Source organism: Polypterus senegalus, chromosome 14 (genome assembly GCF_016835505.1).
Source record: "Polypterus senegalus isolate Bchr_013 chromosome 14, ASM1683550v1, whole genome shotgun sequence".
Taxonomy (NCBI): Eukaryota; Metazoa; Chordata; class Cladistia; order Polypteriformes; family Polypteridae; genus Polypterus; species Polypterus senegalus.
In genome coordinates, this window is record NC_053167.1 from 16,027,787 (window position 1) to 16,046,112 (window position 18,326).

The following is an 18,326-nucleotide window of genomic DNA, read 5'->3' on the forward strand; positions in this document are numbered from 1 at the left end:
AACCTCGAATGTCGGCGTTAGAGGCGAAGACTCTACAATTGCACCACAGCGTGTGGCTTGTCTATGCTAAAGTATGTATTGTAGATCGGGGTATATATATACATTTATATATATATACCCGTGTACCGCAGTGAAGAAGTAGAAGTTATGAAAAAGAAAAGGGAACATTTTAAAAATAACGTAACATGATTGTCAATATACAGTAATTGTTTTGTGAGTGTTATTGAAGGTTGCTGTCATCAAGGATTTGATTATCATTATTTCTTTCAATCAGGCTCGTATTTGTAGGATGTGTTCAAGTTACATTCTGTGTTTGTCAATCGTTGTAAAGATAAGAGGTTTCATTCATCGATTAGTTCCTTACTGCATCAATAAACAGCTCGTCTTCCTTTTTATCTGTGATGTGACAAACTGCATGCACGGGTTTTTTTACACTGTCTTACTTTAGCAGGACATTCACTTTTTCCACCGTGTGCTTTGTTTCCTCAGTAGCTGCACTTATGAATATGATTGTATGTATAAGACGCTTCATATTTTTTTTACACAGACACATAAACATATATATATATACATATCTATACATATACACATATATACATACATATATATCTACATATATACACACAAATATATATATATATATATATATATATATATATATATATATATACATACATACACACACACATATATAAACATATATATACATATACATACATATCTACATATATACACACACAGCTATTTGTATCATTGCAATACGCTGTTTGTTAAAGCGGTTGACTCCGCTCTTACGTGCAATAACAAATCAAATCATTCAGTTGTCTTTGCTCATATGTCATTTTAGAGCTGGACGCCTGGCATCTTTTTTTGGCCACAAGTTCGTTTCTGTTTGGTGTGAGGTTCTGTGTTGTGGAGATTCTCAGGATGGATTGCAGGTGCTCATCAGTGAGGCGACTCCTGTGTGCTGTTTTGTTAGTCTTTATCACTGAGAAGAGCTTCTCACACAGATATGTGCTACCAAACATGCACAAGGCTCGAGCCACATGTAGACGGACTTTTTTTGTTCTTCAAAGTCACCAAAGCGCCGTGCAAACTCAGTGCGCAATAACTCTAGCTTCAATAACTTGCAGCATCATAAGGTAGACTTGATTAACGCTGTAAGTGTTAGGCAAGGCAGCTGAAGCGCTGCATTATGGGATCTGTAGTTTATTGTGTTACCAGCGCTTCATATACCCGGGCCATTAATAACAATAATACAGTATATAAAATGATCTCGCGGGCCGGATATAATTATCAATCAATCAATCAATCAACATTTATTTATATAGCACATATTCATACAAAAAAAATGTAGCTCAAAGTGCTTTACAAAATGAATAGAAAAATAGAAGACACAATAAAAAATAAACATAAGTCAACATTAATTAACATAGAATAAGAGTAAGGTCCGATGGCCAGGGTGGACAGAAAAAACAAAAAACTCCAAAAGCTGGAGAAAAAATAAAATCTGTAGGGGTTCCAGACCAAGAGACCGCCCAGTCCCTCTGGGCATTCTACCTAACATAAATCATCATATTTTCATGGAAGGACCTGATGATGATGGTCACGTAGACTTCTGGCTTTCAGTCCATCATTGCTGGAGCATCATGATGCTTTGAGTAGGTGGTGGTGGCACAGGCCGCCACCACAAAGAAACCGGAAAAAGAAACAGAAGAGAGAGTAGGGGTCAGTACGGATTTTAGAGCCACTATGAATAGATATTATAATGAACTGAATATACAGAGTATCAGGATTATGTTAAAGTGAAGTTATAAAAAGGCCATGTTAAAGTAATGTGTTTTCAGCAGTGTTTTAAAGTGCTCTACTGTATTTGCCTGGCGAATTCCTATCGGCAGGCTATTCCAGATTTTAGGTGCATAGCAGCAGAAGGCGCCTCACCAATTCTTTTAAGTTTAGCTTTTGGAATTATAAGGAGACACTCATTTGAAGATCTAAGGTTACGATTTGGAATATAACGTGTCAGGCATTCCGATATATAAGATGGAGCGAGATTATTTAAGGCTTTATAAACCATAAGCAGTATTTTAAAGTCAATCCTGAATGACACAGGCAACCAGTGTAGTGACATCAAAACTGGAGAAATGTGTTCGGATTTTCTTTTCCCAGTTAGGATTCTAGCAGCTGCATTCTGCACTCGTTGCAAATGATTTATGTCTTTTTTGGGTAGTCCTGAGAGGAGTGCGTTACAGTAATCTAGTCTACTGAAAACAAAAGCGTGAATTAATTTCTCAGCATCTTTCAATGATATAAGAGGTCTAACTTTAGCTATGTTTCTTAAATGAAAAAATGCTGTCCTAGTGGTCTGATGAATATGCGATTTAAAATTCAGATTACAGTCAACGGTTACCCCTAAATTTTTTACTTCCGTCTTAACTTTTAATCCTAGTGCATTAAGTTTATTTCTGATAACCTCGCTGAATCCATTATTGCCAATTACCAAAATTTCAGTTTTCTCTTTATTTAGTTTGAGAAAATTACTATTCATCCATTCAGAAATACCAGTAAGACATTGTGTTAGTGTATCGAAAGAGTCGGAGTCATCAGGTGCTATAGATAAGTACAGCTGTGTGTCATCAGCATAGCTGTGGTAACTCACGTTGTAACCTGAGATAATCTGACCTAACGGAAGCATGTAGATTGAGAATAACAGCGGACCCAGGATAGAGCCTTACACGCCGGGCCGGATGTGGCCCGCGGCCCTTGAGTTTGACACATATGGACTAAATAGAACTTGAAAAGATATATTTTTCAAATGTGAGCGCAATTCAGATAGAGTTGACGCGCACTACAGCCTGCATGCCTAAATGAGTCATCCTCCCCTCGCTCTTACTTTTTTACCGTTCATCTAATGAATACACTGAGTATGGCTTTACCAAAACAATCATTGATGGCGAATAAAGTATCCATTATTCGAGTATGTAGAGCGGGATATATATATATACATATATATATACCCGCATCGCTTAGGAGAAGTAGTGTGTTAAAAAGGGTAGAAAAGAAAAGGGAACATTTTAAAAATAACGTAACATGACTGTCAATATACAGTATTTGTTTTGTGAGTGTTACTGAGTGTTGCTGTCATCAAGGATTTGATTATCATTATTTCTTTCAATCAGGTTCGTAGTTGTAGGATGTGTTGTGTTCAAGTTACATTCCGTGTTTGTCAATCGTTGTAAAGATAAGAGGTTTCTTTCATCGATTCGTTTCTTACTGCATCAATAAACAGCTCGTCTTCTTCTTTATCTGAGACCTGACACACTGCATGCACGGGTTTTTACACTGTCTTCCTTTAGCGGGACATTGACTTTTTCCACCGTGTGCTTTGTTTCCGCAGTAGTTGGATTTATGAATATGCTTGTATGTATGAGACGCTTCATATTTTTTGCTGCCTTTTCAATTGTGTAATTCGGGTTTTGTTCAGCGCTCTTTGGAACTGTTGCCTTTTATCTGTGCACTGCGTCAGTTCACGTGAGCCACTCAGTGTACATGCATCGAAGGTTCCCAGCTGTGCTGGTGCCATCTCGTGCTATGTCCGTGGCTGTATTTAATGTTACCTTAGTCCTGGCACTTAAAACTTTCTCTCGCAGTTTCGCTGAATTTGTGTCAAACACTACCCTGACCATCTCATCTTCCTCTCCATAAGCACAGTCCTTCACCCGTGAATATTTACCCGTGGCAGTTTGCTATTGGATTGCCGCTGACGGACGGCCTTATATGGGCAGGCACTAAATTACAAACGCCAGCAGCCTGTCTATGAACTTAATTTAAAGTGTAGGTTTACATGGTGCTTTGTTTCCGAGTAGCAGTAGTATATATATATATATATATATATATATATATATATACCAGCGCTTGGCAGCGGAGAAGTAGTGTGTTAAAGAAGTTATGAAAAGAAAAGGAAAAGGAAACATTTTAAAAATAATGTAACATGATTGTCAAAGTAATTGTTTTGTGTATTTGGCGGCAGCGTCACAAAGTTATTTTAGATCTAGCTGCATCAGAAAATGTACCACGACGTCTGACACGCCTCCTTTTACTGTTTTCTCACAGCTTGGATTGCTGCTGTCATATATATATATATATATATATATATATATATATATATATATATATATATATATATATATATATATATATATATATATATATATATATATATATATATATATATACACATATATATATATATATATATATATATATATATACACATATATATATATATATATATATATATATATATATATATACACATATATTTTCTATATGTAGAAAAGGGGTCCCGTGTTTGCACTTGTCTGGGCTATAGCGCAGGGGGAGGATGAAAAAAATTAAAAGTGCTCACTTTGACTTAAGGCAGAATCGCAGTCAGCGTCTCAAAGGCCGGCACAGCTATGCACGCGCACTGGCTGCTCGACTTTTGCTGGGCAGGAGACCACAGTTTTGCAGACTCGTTCATGATATCAAAAGTCTCAGCGATCTTTGGAGGTCATTCATATATTATATGATATATATATATATATATATCAAAATACCCGCCTACTTGGCGGAGAAGTAGTGTGTTAAAGAAGTAATGAAAAACAAAAGGAAACATTTTAATAATAACGTACCATGATTGACATTGTCATGAGTGTTGCTGTCATATATATGCCTGGACATTGTCATGAGTGTTGCTGTCATATATATGCCTGCCTAAATAAGTCACCCTCGCTTTGCTCTTACTTTTTTACCGTTCATTTAATCATGGCTAGTGGCGGAAAAATTATAAAATGGAAGGAGGATGGCTTTACCAAAACAATTATTGATGGCGAATCGATTATTTATAAAGCTTGAATTGGTGATCTGTTTTCTGTGTTAACCTCATATTTTTTCATACTTCTTCTCAAACTAAGGTGGTGCGAGGGTAAAATGAATCGGGATGCGCTGATCAATGTAACCTGCTTGTAATGCAAAGTGTGATTAAATGCATTATTTTTAACGCGTTATGGAGCACATGCATCGAAGCTTCTCAGCTGTGCTTGTGCTAAGAAAAGGAAAGATTTTAAAAATAACGTAACACGATTGTCAATGTGACCTTTTGTAAGTAGTGCCTGGAGGATTCAGTGTGTAGAAACTCTAGAGACAGTGTGTGTATTAACTTGTGGATTTTTCTGTGAGTATTTGGTGGCAGTCTGACGAAGTTGCTTCGGAAGACGGCGTTAGCCGCGGAGCTCAGCTCAGAGCAAAATTAGATGAATGGGAGGGATATGATGACGTGACTCCCCACCCGCCTTAACTGTCAATCCCCCACAAACACAGTCTCTCGGAATTTGCATAAGCACACCCCTTCACCTACAATTTTAACTTAGTTACAAAGTGATCAAAACTCTCGTTTATATCCTGCGTCCTCTCATTAAACTTTTATCCCGCATTACCTGTGGGCATGTGAAACACCAGCGGTAGCCTGTCTATGAACTTAATTTAAAGTTTAGGTTTACACCTTGCTTTCTTTTCGAGGTAGCATCACTCATGAATATGGTAGTATATGTCACTCGCTCGCTTCTTATTGTTTCGCTGCCTTCTCAATTATATAATGCATGTTTTCTTAAGCGCTTTTTGGAGGTCTTCCTGGTTTTCTATGCACTGCGTTGACAGTCAGTTCACGTGATTACGTGGGAGGCGTGATGATGTCACACGAAACTCCGCCCCCACGTCATTCCAGCTCAACTCCATTACAGTTAATGGAGAAAATACCTTCCAGTTATGACCATTAGGCGTAGAATTTCGAAATGAAACCTGTCCAACTTTTGTAAGTAAGCTGTAAGGAATGAGCCTGCCAAATTTCAGCCTTCTACCTACACGGGAAGTTGGAGAATTAGTGATGAGTGAGTGAGTGAGTGAGGGACGGCTTTGCCTTTTATTAGTATAGATATTAGGGATTCAGATATTTCATTCCCAAGTAAAATTGCAGGTTCCCCAGATTCTATCATTGTTTTGCTATAATCGTACTATGTGACTTTTTTTGCGTCTTTTCAGGCAAGGGGCTTGCAGGAACCTGGCTGCATTATATGAAGGATGCTGATACATCAGTTGTGCCAAGACCCTTCTGCTCCATTTGTAGAAAAATTTAGTTTCATGGTGAATAAGCAAAATATTGCACCTATTTTTGTTTTCACTGCAGTGAGACTTGGTCTCAAAACATAAGTAAAATATATGTTTGTTTGCCAATATGTAAGGTGCATTTTATATTGCTATAATGGAAAAACATTTTTGTAACCAAGACTTTAAACAATTGATTGTTACTATTTGTCACATGGCAGCAATGTAATTTTGCTGGAGTTTCAGGAAGTATCTCCATGGCTGTCTCATAGTAATTATTACAGATGTTTAATGTAGACAGTTCTCATTTGATTATTTTTGCCCTACTTTCACCAGCTGATATGATCATTTAGTCCCCAGCTCCTTTGCATTGCTTTTTGTATTGATTTCTGTTTGACAGAGTGGCAGTACAGTGATCCCTCGCTATATCGCGCTTCGACTTTCACGGCTTCACTTCATCGCGAATTTTAAATATAAGCATATCTAAATATATATCACGGATTTTTCGCTGGTTTGCGGATTTCTGCAGACAATGGGTCTTTTAATTTATGGTACATGCTTCCTCAGTTTGTTTGCCCAGTTGATTTCATACAAGGGACGCTATTGGCGGATGGCTTAGAAGCAACCCAATCAGAGCACGTATTACATATTAACTAAAACTCCTCAATGATATACGATATGCTTCCCGTGCGGTGCTTGATTGTTTGCTTTTCTCTGTCTCTCTCACTCTCTCTGCCTGGCAGAGAGGGGCTGTTTGCACAGAGGCTGTTTGCCTAGAGGATACGGACGCTCCTCTAAAAAAAATGCCAGTTTATCACAGTGCTTCGGTATACTTAAAAGCCCAAAAGCACGTATTCATTTTTTGATTGTTTGCTTTTCTCTCGCTCGCTCTCTCTCTCTCTCTCTGACATTCTCTGCTCCTGACACGCATTCTTTGAAGAGGAAGATATGCTTGCATTCTTTTAATTGTGAGAAAGAACTTTCATCTCTATCTTGTCATGGAGCACAATTTAAACTTTTGACTAAAGGGTGTTATTTCATGTCTAGAGGGCTCTAATAATGTTAACAGTGTGGGAGAGTTTATAAGGGCTTAAAATATGTAAAAATAACCAGGGCTGTGGAGTCGGTAGATAAATGCTCCGACTCCTCAGTTTCTAAATCTTCCGACTCCGACTCCTCAGTTTCTAAATCTTCTGACTCCGACTCCTCTGTATGTATATACTATGCTAATGTATTTTCTACATCCATTGAAGAAAAGGAAGGCAACATACATGTCATTTCACCACAGAACTACTGGCTAGGAAGCCAACACTCTACTGTAATGCCAGATTAAAGACAAACACAATTGATTGGCGGCTGCAGATTGCGGGTGTCCACATGGACGGGCAGATGCAGCTTGCCGAAAATCTCGACCACCGCCCCCATCCAAAGTAATGTGATGCCTCTGTCTGCTGCAGTGGCTGTCTCCTCTGTCAGCCAGCCGGAAGTTTAGTGCATTGTGTCACTCACCGGCCAGCTGATCAGCAGAACGAGCCTCTGCTGGAGACAGGTAGGGAGATCTGTGTTCTCGGCTCCTTCGGCCCCCTTCACTAGCGCATAGCGAAGGGGAGCTGAGAACACACCAGATGATTATTCAGGCGTTTGATGCGTGATGACTCGTTGAACGGCCGAATAATCGGCAGTGCATCTGTAAATGTATGGGGGGCTTTAGGCTAGGTTAACAGTTCCCTGTAACAGTGGAACACGACACAGTGGAAAGCGGTGCCGCACCTTACCTGTGCATTACATCCCATATAGTGACGCATACAGTCAATGAAAAGCATGCTTCATGGTTACTTAACATGTTCGTTTTGTGGTAACATTATGCACTGCATGCATTGGGCTTTATTCTTACAGCAGAGAAGTAGTTCATTATGACTGTTTGTTTGTGAATTGGACATTTCAACTTACTTTTTTAATTCCCATTTAAATTTAGTAGGCGTCGAAGTCGGTTAACTTTTTGCCGACTCCGACTCCAGGTACTCCAAATTGTCTCCGACTCAGACTCCTCGACTTCGACTCTGACTCCACAGCCATGAAAATAACCATACAAACATATGGTTTCTACTTCGCGGATTTTCATCTATCTCTTTGATTTCTGGAACGCAACCCCCCCGCAATCGAGGAGGGATTACTGTATTCCTACATTCTTAAGGTAGTGAAAAGACAGAACATCTTTAAAAATAAAGTATTTTTTAGAAAAGGAGTGACTTCAGTTTTAAGGTAGTCTTTGTAGTACTGAAAACAATGCTATAGTTGTTTGTGGGTTTGATGTGTCATGCCAGAGAATTTTTTTTTGGAAATGTTGCATTTATAGATTGTTGTGTTGTTGGTTTTCTGTGTGTGCCTTTTATTCCTACCTGATGGCTAAATTGTCATATACTTTCATATTTGACTATTCATTTCTTTGCTAGCAGCTGGTTCAGTTTTGATATCTGTCTCAGTTTATGTGCTCAAGATTTTGTTTATAATGTGTAATAAAACCAATATTTTGGTGCCCACATTTTATTAAATGAATTGTATGTATTTTTTTGGGCACTAATCAGACAGGCATCTGGGGTAGCAGGTATCAACTAATAAAGGATATTTAAATTTTAAGGGGTAATCCTCAACTTCCCCAACAGATCAATATCCCATAATCTCCAAAATGCCTTGATGGATCGAATTGAAATTTGGTAACATTGCTAACAAAAAAAAAATGTCCTAATGACAGTTATCAAATGTATCTTTATATAATTATTAATATAACTAGCTGTGTAAACCGTGTTGTAAAAAGTACAGGATCCTAGAATCTATTGAATCGTCAGAAAAACAAATTTGAAATGTAGAGATGTCAGGTAATTGAGAGGAACTACTTGGGCATCTCTCTCCTAGGAGGTTTCGTTTTGCGACGTGCTCTCATCGCCTGTGTATTAGCAGCTAAGTGACTGTCTTTCTTGCTTTGTTTTGCTGACATGTTGGCCTCATTTGCTTATTCTCTGAGGTGGAGCCCTTGGTCTGAGTCTACCTATCACTTCCGGGCCAGACGGACTGACACACTTCCAGTTATAGATGTTTATATATAAGATGCTATGTATATGCGCTGTGCTGAGGACAGACTTTATGTAAATAAAGATGAAGCAGAAGTGATTCATAGTCCATGTGAATAGCCATCACTAGCCAAAAGGGTGGATGGAATACTGAAGAAGGTGTGGTGTCCTGAACAAGTAGAAGAGACATAATCACGTTATGAAGTGAAAGAGAAAGTTCAGTGATACTTAAGGAAGGAATGCTGTATTTGAGTGAATATCGTAAACAAAATCGTAAATATACAATTTTAACTGCTAAGCCTGTCAACTTGCATTGTTGAATTATTAGACACATAATTGACACTGGTCAGCTGCAGTGTTACGTTTGAGGTTGGTGTTGAGAGGAATGACCTGACAGATGTGACATACAGTGCCCTTCATAATGTTTGGGAAAAAGACACATTTGTCCTTGATTTACCCCTCCAGTCTAAGGTTTTAAATTACAAATCAAAAAATTTAAGATGTGAGGTAAAGTGCACATTGCAGACTTTAAGGATAGTTGCATATATCACTGTCACACCATGTAGAAATTGAAATATATTAAAGCAGTCATATTTAGTACTTTGTTGCTCAGTCTAGTCTCTAATGAAGCCTTTTTTTAGCTCCTGCTTGTTTCGGGGTCTTCTCCCCTTAACATTTCTCTTTAGCATATGGAAGACTTGTTCAGTTGGAGTTAAATCGGGTGACTAGCTTGGCCATTCAATCATTTTCAATTCTTTAGCTTTGAAAAAACTCCTGTGTTGTCTTTAACAGCATGCTTGGGATTATTATCTTGTTGTAGGGGAGTGCATATACTGGAATATGAGCAGATGTTTCTATATGCCTCAGGATTCATTGTGTAATTGCAGTTACATCATCGGTGAAGAGAAGTGTGGCAGTAACTGTGGCAACCATACGTGCTCAAACCATAGCACAGCCACCACCATGTTTAACAGATGAGATGATATGCCTTGGGTCTTACGCCGTTTCTTTTCCTCTCAACCCTTTACACTTCATTACTCTGATGCAGATTCATCTTCGTTTCATCTGTCCTCAAGACCTTTTTCCAGGATTCTGCTGTCTCTTATGTGCTGTCTCTTATATGTACTCTTTCACAAATTATATTCTGGCTATACTGTTTTTGTTGCTCACTTCAGGTTTGCATCTTGCAGTATGGCCTCTGTATTTCTGTTCATGATGTCTTCTGTGGATAGTCTCAGGCACATAAACATCTGCCTCCTGAAGACTTTTTCTGATCTATCAGACAATTATTTGGGTGTTTCCTTTACCATAGTGGGGATTTTTCTTTCATCAACCCTGGAGGTCATCCTTGGCCTACTAGTCCCTTTGCGATTAATGAGCTCACCAGTACATTCTTTCTTCTTAATGATATTCCATACAGTTGATTTAGGCAATTCTAAGGTTTTGCTGTTGCTTCTAATGGTATTATTCTTGTTTTTCAGCCTCATAATGACTTTTCTCTTTCATTGGCATTGTTCTTATCCTCATGTTGAACAGTGGCATCTACAGACTCCAAAGGTCCCAAACATTATGGTGCCCTGAAAAGTGTTGTCATTTCTACATAATGTTTATGACATGTATGCAAATATCTTTAAAGTCTGCAATATGCCCTTTAATCACTCCTGAATTGATTTGTAATTTTAAACTGTGAAGTAGAGGGGGTTAAGCAAGGAAAATGTGTCTTTGTCCCAAACATTATGGAGGGCACTGTTTGCAAATATTGGCATCCAGAAACTTTGAAGGATGGAAACCTCCAGGAGAAACTGTGCAAGGAAAGGTTGAGCAGTGAGAAGTGGACTTTTGCCAGGAAAAAAGTTATGGATGGCACACTATAAGTGGGGGGTCATTGTGCAATGGGATTCTCAGGTGGAACTTTCTCTGGTTAGCAGGCAGCTTCACTGACCTAACAATATTATTACATTTTTTTGATTTTGCAGTTGGAGCACAGACAGGTAAAGTGAACTTGCATGTGGTCAAACAGTGCCATTAGTGGGATTTGAACCCACAGTCTCGGGGTTTGAAGTCCAAGGTCCAAAGCCTTGGCCACCATAACACACTCAATGCTAATATTAGACTTTGGTTAACACTTGAATTACCAGAGCCTACAAAAAAACTCCTAGATCTGTCCCACCTTAAATCACTTCTCACCTCTCCGTAAGCGTCTTTTGTCCTTTAAATGTGTTGATAAGCATCAAGCAGTTTGCGGTTACATCCCCCACCAGCACACAGTTTTCTCAGCTCAAGTCTGTTTACCTGCGTATCAGTTGCTTGGAGTTGTATAGAGTGAGAAGTCAAGCAAAATGACACCTTTTATAAATACCATATTGTTATTTGGAGCACATGCATTTTCATGTGTGTTCTGTGTCTCAGTATATATAATACTAGCAAAATACCCGCGCTTCGCAGCGGAGAAGTAGTGTGTTAAAGAAGCAATGAAAAAGAAAAGGAAACATTTTGAAAATAACGTAACATGATTGTCAATGTAATTGTTTTGTCACTGTTGTGAGTAATGAGTGTTGTTGTCATATATATATATATATATATATATCGCGCTTGTTAAAATGGATGACTCCGCTCTTACGTGCAAGTCTGCGTGGATATTATGAACTATCGTATTTGTTCAAGTTCTATTTAAATTTTAAATAGAAGGAAATTTTATTTAGTCGACAGAAATATCTTTGGTAGGAATGGTAAAACAGACAGGAATATTATTCCTGAATAAATCAACTCAAACCTTAAACAACTTATAATATTTTGCTCTCCATAAAAATATATCCTGTCTAAATTATACAAGTTAGAAATAAAGTAAACATTAAAAGAACAAACATTCAAATTTCTTTACTCTTATGTAATTTTATATAAAAATAAACTTAGATTTTAAATATCCCAAAAGATTTTGCTCTCCATAAAAATATATCCTGTCAAAATTATACAAATTCAAATATGAACATGCTGCATAACAAAACCTGGAAATATAAATAAAATGTGTTCCTTTTAGCAATAACAAATCAAATCATTCAGTTGTCTTTGCTCATATGTCATTTTAGAGCTGGACGCCTGGCATCTTTTTTTGGCAACAAATTTGTTTCTGTTTGGTGTGAGGTTCTGTGTTGTGGAGATTCTCAGGATGGATTGCAGGTGCTCATCAGTGAGGCGACTCCTGTGTGCTGTTTTGTTAGTCTTTATCACTGAGAAGAGCTTCTCACACAGATATGTGCTACCAAACATGCACAAGGTTCGAGCCGCATGTAGACGGACTTTTTGTTCTTCAAAGTCACCAAAGCGCCGTGCAAACTCAGTGCGCTCAGTTTATCAGCAAAGTGCGTATTTGGGAACACCGTAGTGACGACTTGGTTTAACATTACTTGGCAACAGGGAACGTGAGGCAAGGTGCACTGGTGCATTTGTGTCTCCCATAAAAGCAGCTTCACTTTGTGATTGTGCACGGGTAAAAACGTCCGCTGAAGTGTCAGATTCTTATTTAATTATTCTGCCTTCTGTATCTTCTGCATTGCATTTAGGTTACCCTGATGTTTTGTCTCATAGTGCCGTCTTAGATTAAATTCTGTAATTACAGCCACATTAGCTCCACAAATGAGACACACGGGTTCAGTAAACATATACTCAGCCTCCCATCGGTTTTAAAGGCTCTATTTTCAGAATCAACTTTTCTCTCAGCATCGTGTGAGCTAGCTTCGCAATAACTTGCAGCATCATAAGCTAGACTTGATTAACGCGGTAAGTGTTCGGCAAGGCAGCTGAAGCGCTGCATTATGGGATCTGTAGTTTATTGTGTTACCAGCGCTTCATATACCTGGGCCATTAATAACAATAATACAGTATATAAAATGATCTCGGGCGGATATAATTACGCCGGGCGGATGTGGCCCGTGGCCCTTGAGTTTGACAAATATGGACTAAATAGAACTTGAAAAGATATATTTTTTAAATGTGATCGCGCAATTCAGATAGAGTTGGCCGCACTACAGCCTGCATCCTCCCTCGCTCTTACTTTTTTACCGTTCATCTAATGAATACACTGAGTATGGCTTTACCAAAACAATCATTGATGGCGAATAAAGTATCCATTATTCGAGTATGTAGATCGGGATATATATATACATATATATATACCAGCGTATCATGCGGAGAAGTAGTGTGTTAAAAAGCTAGAAAAGAAAAGGGAACATTTTAAAAATAGCGTAACATGACTGTCAATATACAGTATTTGTTTTGTGAGTGTTACTGAGTGTTGCTGTCATCAAGGATTTGATTATCATTATTTCTTTCAATCAGGTTCGTATTTGTAGGATGTGTTGTGTTCAAGTTACATTCCGTGTTTGTCAATCGTTGTAAAGATGACAGGTTTCTTTCATCGATTCGTTTCTTACTGCATCAATAAACAGCTCGTCTTCTTCTTTATCTGAGACCTGACACACTGCATGCACGGTTTTTTTTACACTGTCTTCCTTTAGCGGGACATTGACTTTTTCACCGTGTGCTTTGTTTCCGCAGTAGCTGGATTTATGAATATGCTTATCAGACGCTTCATATTTTTGCTGCCTTTTCAATTGTGTAATTCGGTTTTGTTCAGCTCTTTGGAACTGTTGCTTTTATCTGTGCACTCGTCAGTTCCGTGAGCGCTCGGTGTACATGCATCGAAGGTTCCCAGCTGTGCTGGTGCCATCCCGTGCTATGTCCGTGGCTGTATTTAATGTTACCTTAGTCCTGGCACTTAAAACTTTCTCTCGCAGTTTCGCTGAGTTTGTGTCAAACACCACCCTGACCATCTCATCTTCCTCTCCATAAACACAGTCCTTCACCCGTGAATATTTAGTGGGAGTTTGCTATTGGATTGCGCTGACGGACGGCCTTATATGGGCAGGCACTAAATTACAAACGCCAGCAGCAGCCTGTCTATGAACTTAATTTAAAGTGTAGGGTTTACACGTGCTTTGTTTCAGTAGCAGAACTCATGAATATGGTTGTATATGTCACTCGCTCACTTCTTATTGTTTCGCTGCCTTCTCAATTATATAATGCATATTTTCTTCAGCGTTTTTTGGAGGTCTTCCTGGTTTTCTATGTACTGCGTGATTACATAGGAGGCGTGATGATGTCACACGAAACACCGCCCCCACGGTGTTCAAGCTCATCTCCATTACAGTAAATAGAGAAAAACAGCTTCCAGTTATGACCATTACGCGTAGAATTTCGATATAAAACCTGCCCAACTTTTGTAAGGAAGCTGTAAGGAATGAACCTGCCAAATTTCAGCCTTCCACCCACACGGGAAGTTGGAGAATTAGTGATGAGTCAGTGAGTGAGTGAGTGAGTGAGTGAGTGAGTGAGGGCTTTGCCTTTTATTAGTATAGATACTGACTATCAGAGGTGGGTAGTAACGAGTTACATTTACTTTGTTACCTTTACTTGAGTAACTTTTTAAAAAGATTGTACTTTTTAAGTTTTACTGCACCATCATACTTTTTATTTACTTGAGTACATTTGTGAAGAAGAAACGCTACTCTTACTCCACTACATTGGGCAACACTCGAATCATTAGTTTTTTCCATTAGATAAAGTCTGACAGACAATTTTCAATCTGCTCTGTAGTTTATGCTGTGAAATTGCGCACACACCTTCCATTGCATCTCAACTGCGATTTTAGTTCCCTCTCCTTTCTCTTTCTCAGATCGCTTTTCGGAAGCATGTCAGTTTCATAGTTTTTATGCGCAGTTTGAAAGTGCCTTTCCATATTTTCCTTTTTTGGAATAGCAATGATAGATTGACAGATCAGACAGACGCACTTCTATTGTGACATTGTCAGAGAAAAGAAATCCTCTTCCAATTCCACATCCAGCCTATGAATAAATTTTTTTCTTTAGTGGAAATAAATAGGAAGGCTAATTACATAACTTGCATAGCTGGAGTTTTGCAGTAGCTCACGCATTTGATCGTGCGTGTGGGATGGATGGCCAGTGTGTTAGAAGAAAAGAGATCTCAGACTGGCCGCCCTGTATGTCAATCAAGTGGCAAATGCCATAGGGAGGATATATGATAGACTAATATTAAAAAAAAAAATTTTTTTGAATGCAACACAATCTACCTGCACTCCCTTTCCGATCTACCGGTCAATCGTGATCGACGCATTGGGCACCTCTGATCTATGCAAACACATCGTTAACAGGAAACATATACCAAGTTGGACTTATTCCAAAGCGGACGTCAACCAAGGTACCACTGTACTTTGTAATTAACTAGCTATGTTAAAAAATATACAAATATGGCATACAGGTCAACACTAGAATTACCAGAGCCTACGAAAAAACTCATAGATCCGTCCCACCTTAAATCGGTTCTCACCCCACCATCCGCATCTTTTGTCCTTTACATGTGTTGATAAGCAGCCTGCTATCACATCATCCCCTACCGGCCTAGTTTTCTCAGCTCAAGTCTGTTTACCTGCGTGTCTGTTGCTTGGAGTTGTATAGAGTAAGAAGTCAAACATAATATATATAAATAATATATATAAGCAACTGACACGCAGGTAAACAGACCTGAGCTGAGACAGTACGGTATACGTCTTGTTTGGACACGAAAAATTTTGCTTGGTATATGACCTTTGTTTGGAATACGACTCGCATTCTAGAACACCGCACGCTACCCTTGTTTACATCTCTCGAGACAAAGCCACGATTGCCCATGAGCGTCAGTACGCCAGTTGCTAGCATTCAGTGAACAACCCGCGCTATAACTCTATGCGAATTTTCACGTGATTTTGTGTTTTTTCACGTAAATTTTTATTGATTGTTGAAAAGTGTGAAGATTGCATGCGTATCCAGGACATGGCTTCTGCATACTGTATGCTGAGAACGACGGTATCTACGATTGTGAAAAACAAAGACGTTATTAAAAAGTAAAGTGAGGTTACATTTTCATTTAATTTTGTATTTTTGTATTAAGCAGAGTTTAAATTATTTTATACAACCCCATCAATATATAACATGTCATAGGATTTTTTTTTCATGGGAATGGATTAATCATTTTCCCTTTGTTTCTTATGGAAAAAATTTGTTTGGTATACGTCCTGTTTGGTATAAGTCAAAGGATCTGGAACGGATTAAGGACTTACACCGTGGTACCACTGTATAGTGTTTACTATAAACATTAACATTATGAAAGTGTAATGGGGACCATTTACTTTGTATACTGAATGGATTTCAATTGAGTCCCTGCATCTTCCTGTAACACGTATTAGCAATGGCAAAATAATCATTTTGTTCATGTACAGTTCACCTAATTAGATTTTTAACCCCTCTTCTTCCAGTCTTCATTAAGTGGTTTTGCTTAAATAAGGAACTAATTACTGTAAGCGCTTTGGTCTCTTGCTCTCCCACAGGAATTACTTTGAGTATGGAGTCATTATTTATAAAGTGTTTCAGTGATGTTTTGTTTTACTCCCTTGAAACAGGATTTGTCCATTGACGTTTTTATTGGGATTTCTTTGATGTTTGTAATTGGGTGATGTTAAAGTCTGTATGTGTTTTTGAGAGTGGTGGGAATCATTGCTTCAGTTTATTTACTGCACAGGGTGGGCCAAAATCAATTGAAAAAAATATTGTATACCAGTCCTTACATGCTCATATATTACAGATGTATAATGTTTATTTAAAAAGCCACTTACTTTAACATTGTACCTATTTTTGAATAGACAAGTTACAATTTCTGATACATTTACATTTAATAAATGTACTGCGGTGGGCTGGCGCCCTGCCCGGGGTTTATTTGCTGTCTTGCACCCTGTGTTGGCTGGGATTGGCTCAAGCAGACCCCCCGTTACCCTGTAAGTTAGGATATAGCGGGTTGGATAATGGATGGATGGATTTAATAAATGTACTGATTTTTTTTTTTTCTACTTTCATTTAGGGAACAGACCTTTACAGTATTTGCACTATTCAAGCAGTGTCCTACAGAAGAGGAGCAACCCAGGCTCAGTGAATAACACCTATTGTGCACCAGCAGACAAAAAAACGGTAAATTACCAAATAAATAAGGAAGAAGTAAATGATCAAGGAGAAAGTATTGTTAACAGCAAATTTACAACTGAAATATAGATGCCACCATTGTTTACAATGTGGGTTTCCACCTGTCATCCAAAAGACATAATCTATGTTCGATTGGTTACCATGAATTAACCTAATGTAAGTAAATGAATGTAGGCTTGTGTTTGAAAGGAGCCAAGTGGTGGAAAGATTTACTTTTATTTCATTTTACCTAAAGCTAACAGGATAGGCTTGATAACCTGAAAAAGTGAATTAAAAATGGACAGATAAAGATAATCTCCACCCTGACTAGCCAACATGCCAAACAGAAGCACCAACCTGCCTAACTATTTTTCTTTTCTTTCCTTCCTAGATTTGAATTCTGTGAAGGTTAGCTGCAGACATAATTATCTTCACACAAAATATGGAAATAAAACTTGAAGCTGCTGCAATAAGCTGTATGATAAAGACTGGAAACACTACTGTTATAGTGTTGCTTATGTGAAAAGCCATGATACGCATGATGCTTTCGAATTGTGTCTTTGTATAAGTAAGGCTTCACAACGAAAATGTTTAATGGCAGTTTACATAAGGAATGGTGTTGGTTTAAGGGAAAGCCACATGTATTGACTTTCATTCAGCAAAAATAGTGATATTGTCAAAACATATATGTACAAGTCCCACTGGAAATTTTTAAAATCATTTATAAAGAAATATGAAAACAATCCTGAGTTAATGCTGTTTAACTGGCTGTGAAAAAGATGGTGGATGGGTTGCGTTTACTCCAAAAATTAACTTTAAAGAACACAGTTTGCAAGGATTTTGGAATGTATTTAAAATTATGCCAGGTAGGACAATTTGTTAGCTTTGTGCTATCAAGGAATGAAATCTTATACAGTCACATTCTAATCATTTGAGTATTACCAAACATTTCAGTTTAAAAGCACTCTGACTTGTCACCATTGTGCTAAATTCAAGATTTTTTTTTCTTTTTTGGCAAAATAAGACACATGCCTTACAGGGATTGAAGTTAAAA

At 38.1% G+C, this 18,326-nt stretch overlaps 1 protein-coding gene across 6 annotated transcripts in view; it reads left to right on the forward strand.

The window, feature by feature from the left end:
- Positions 1-18,015, forward strand: part of znf217 (zinc finger protein 217) — a 68,911-nt gene extending 50,896 nt beyond the window's left edge. For all 6 annotated transcript variants that reach the window (XM_039735385.1, XM_039735389.1, XM_039735386.1 and 3 more), the window contains 2 exons: positions 17,175-17,281; positions 17,664-18,015. In XM_039735385.1, coding sequence (XP_039591319.1) covers positions 17,175-17,281; positions 17,664-17,669 — 113 coding nt within the window. In that variant the 3' untranslated portion in view covers positions 17,670-18,015. The remainder of the gene's footprint in view (positions 1-17,174; positions 17,282-17,663) is intronic.
- The last annotated feature ends 311 nt before the right edge of the window (positions 18,016-18,326 follow it).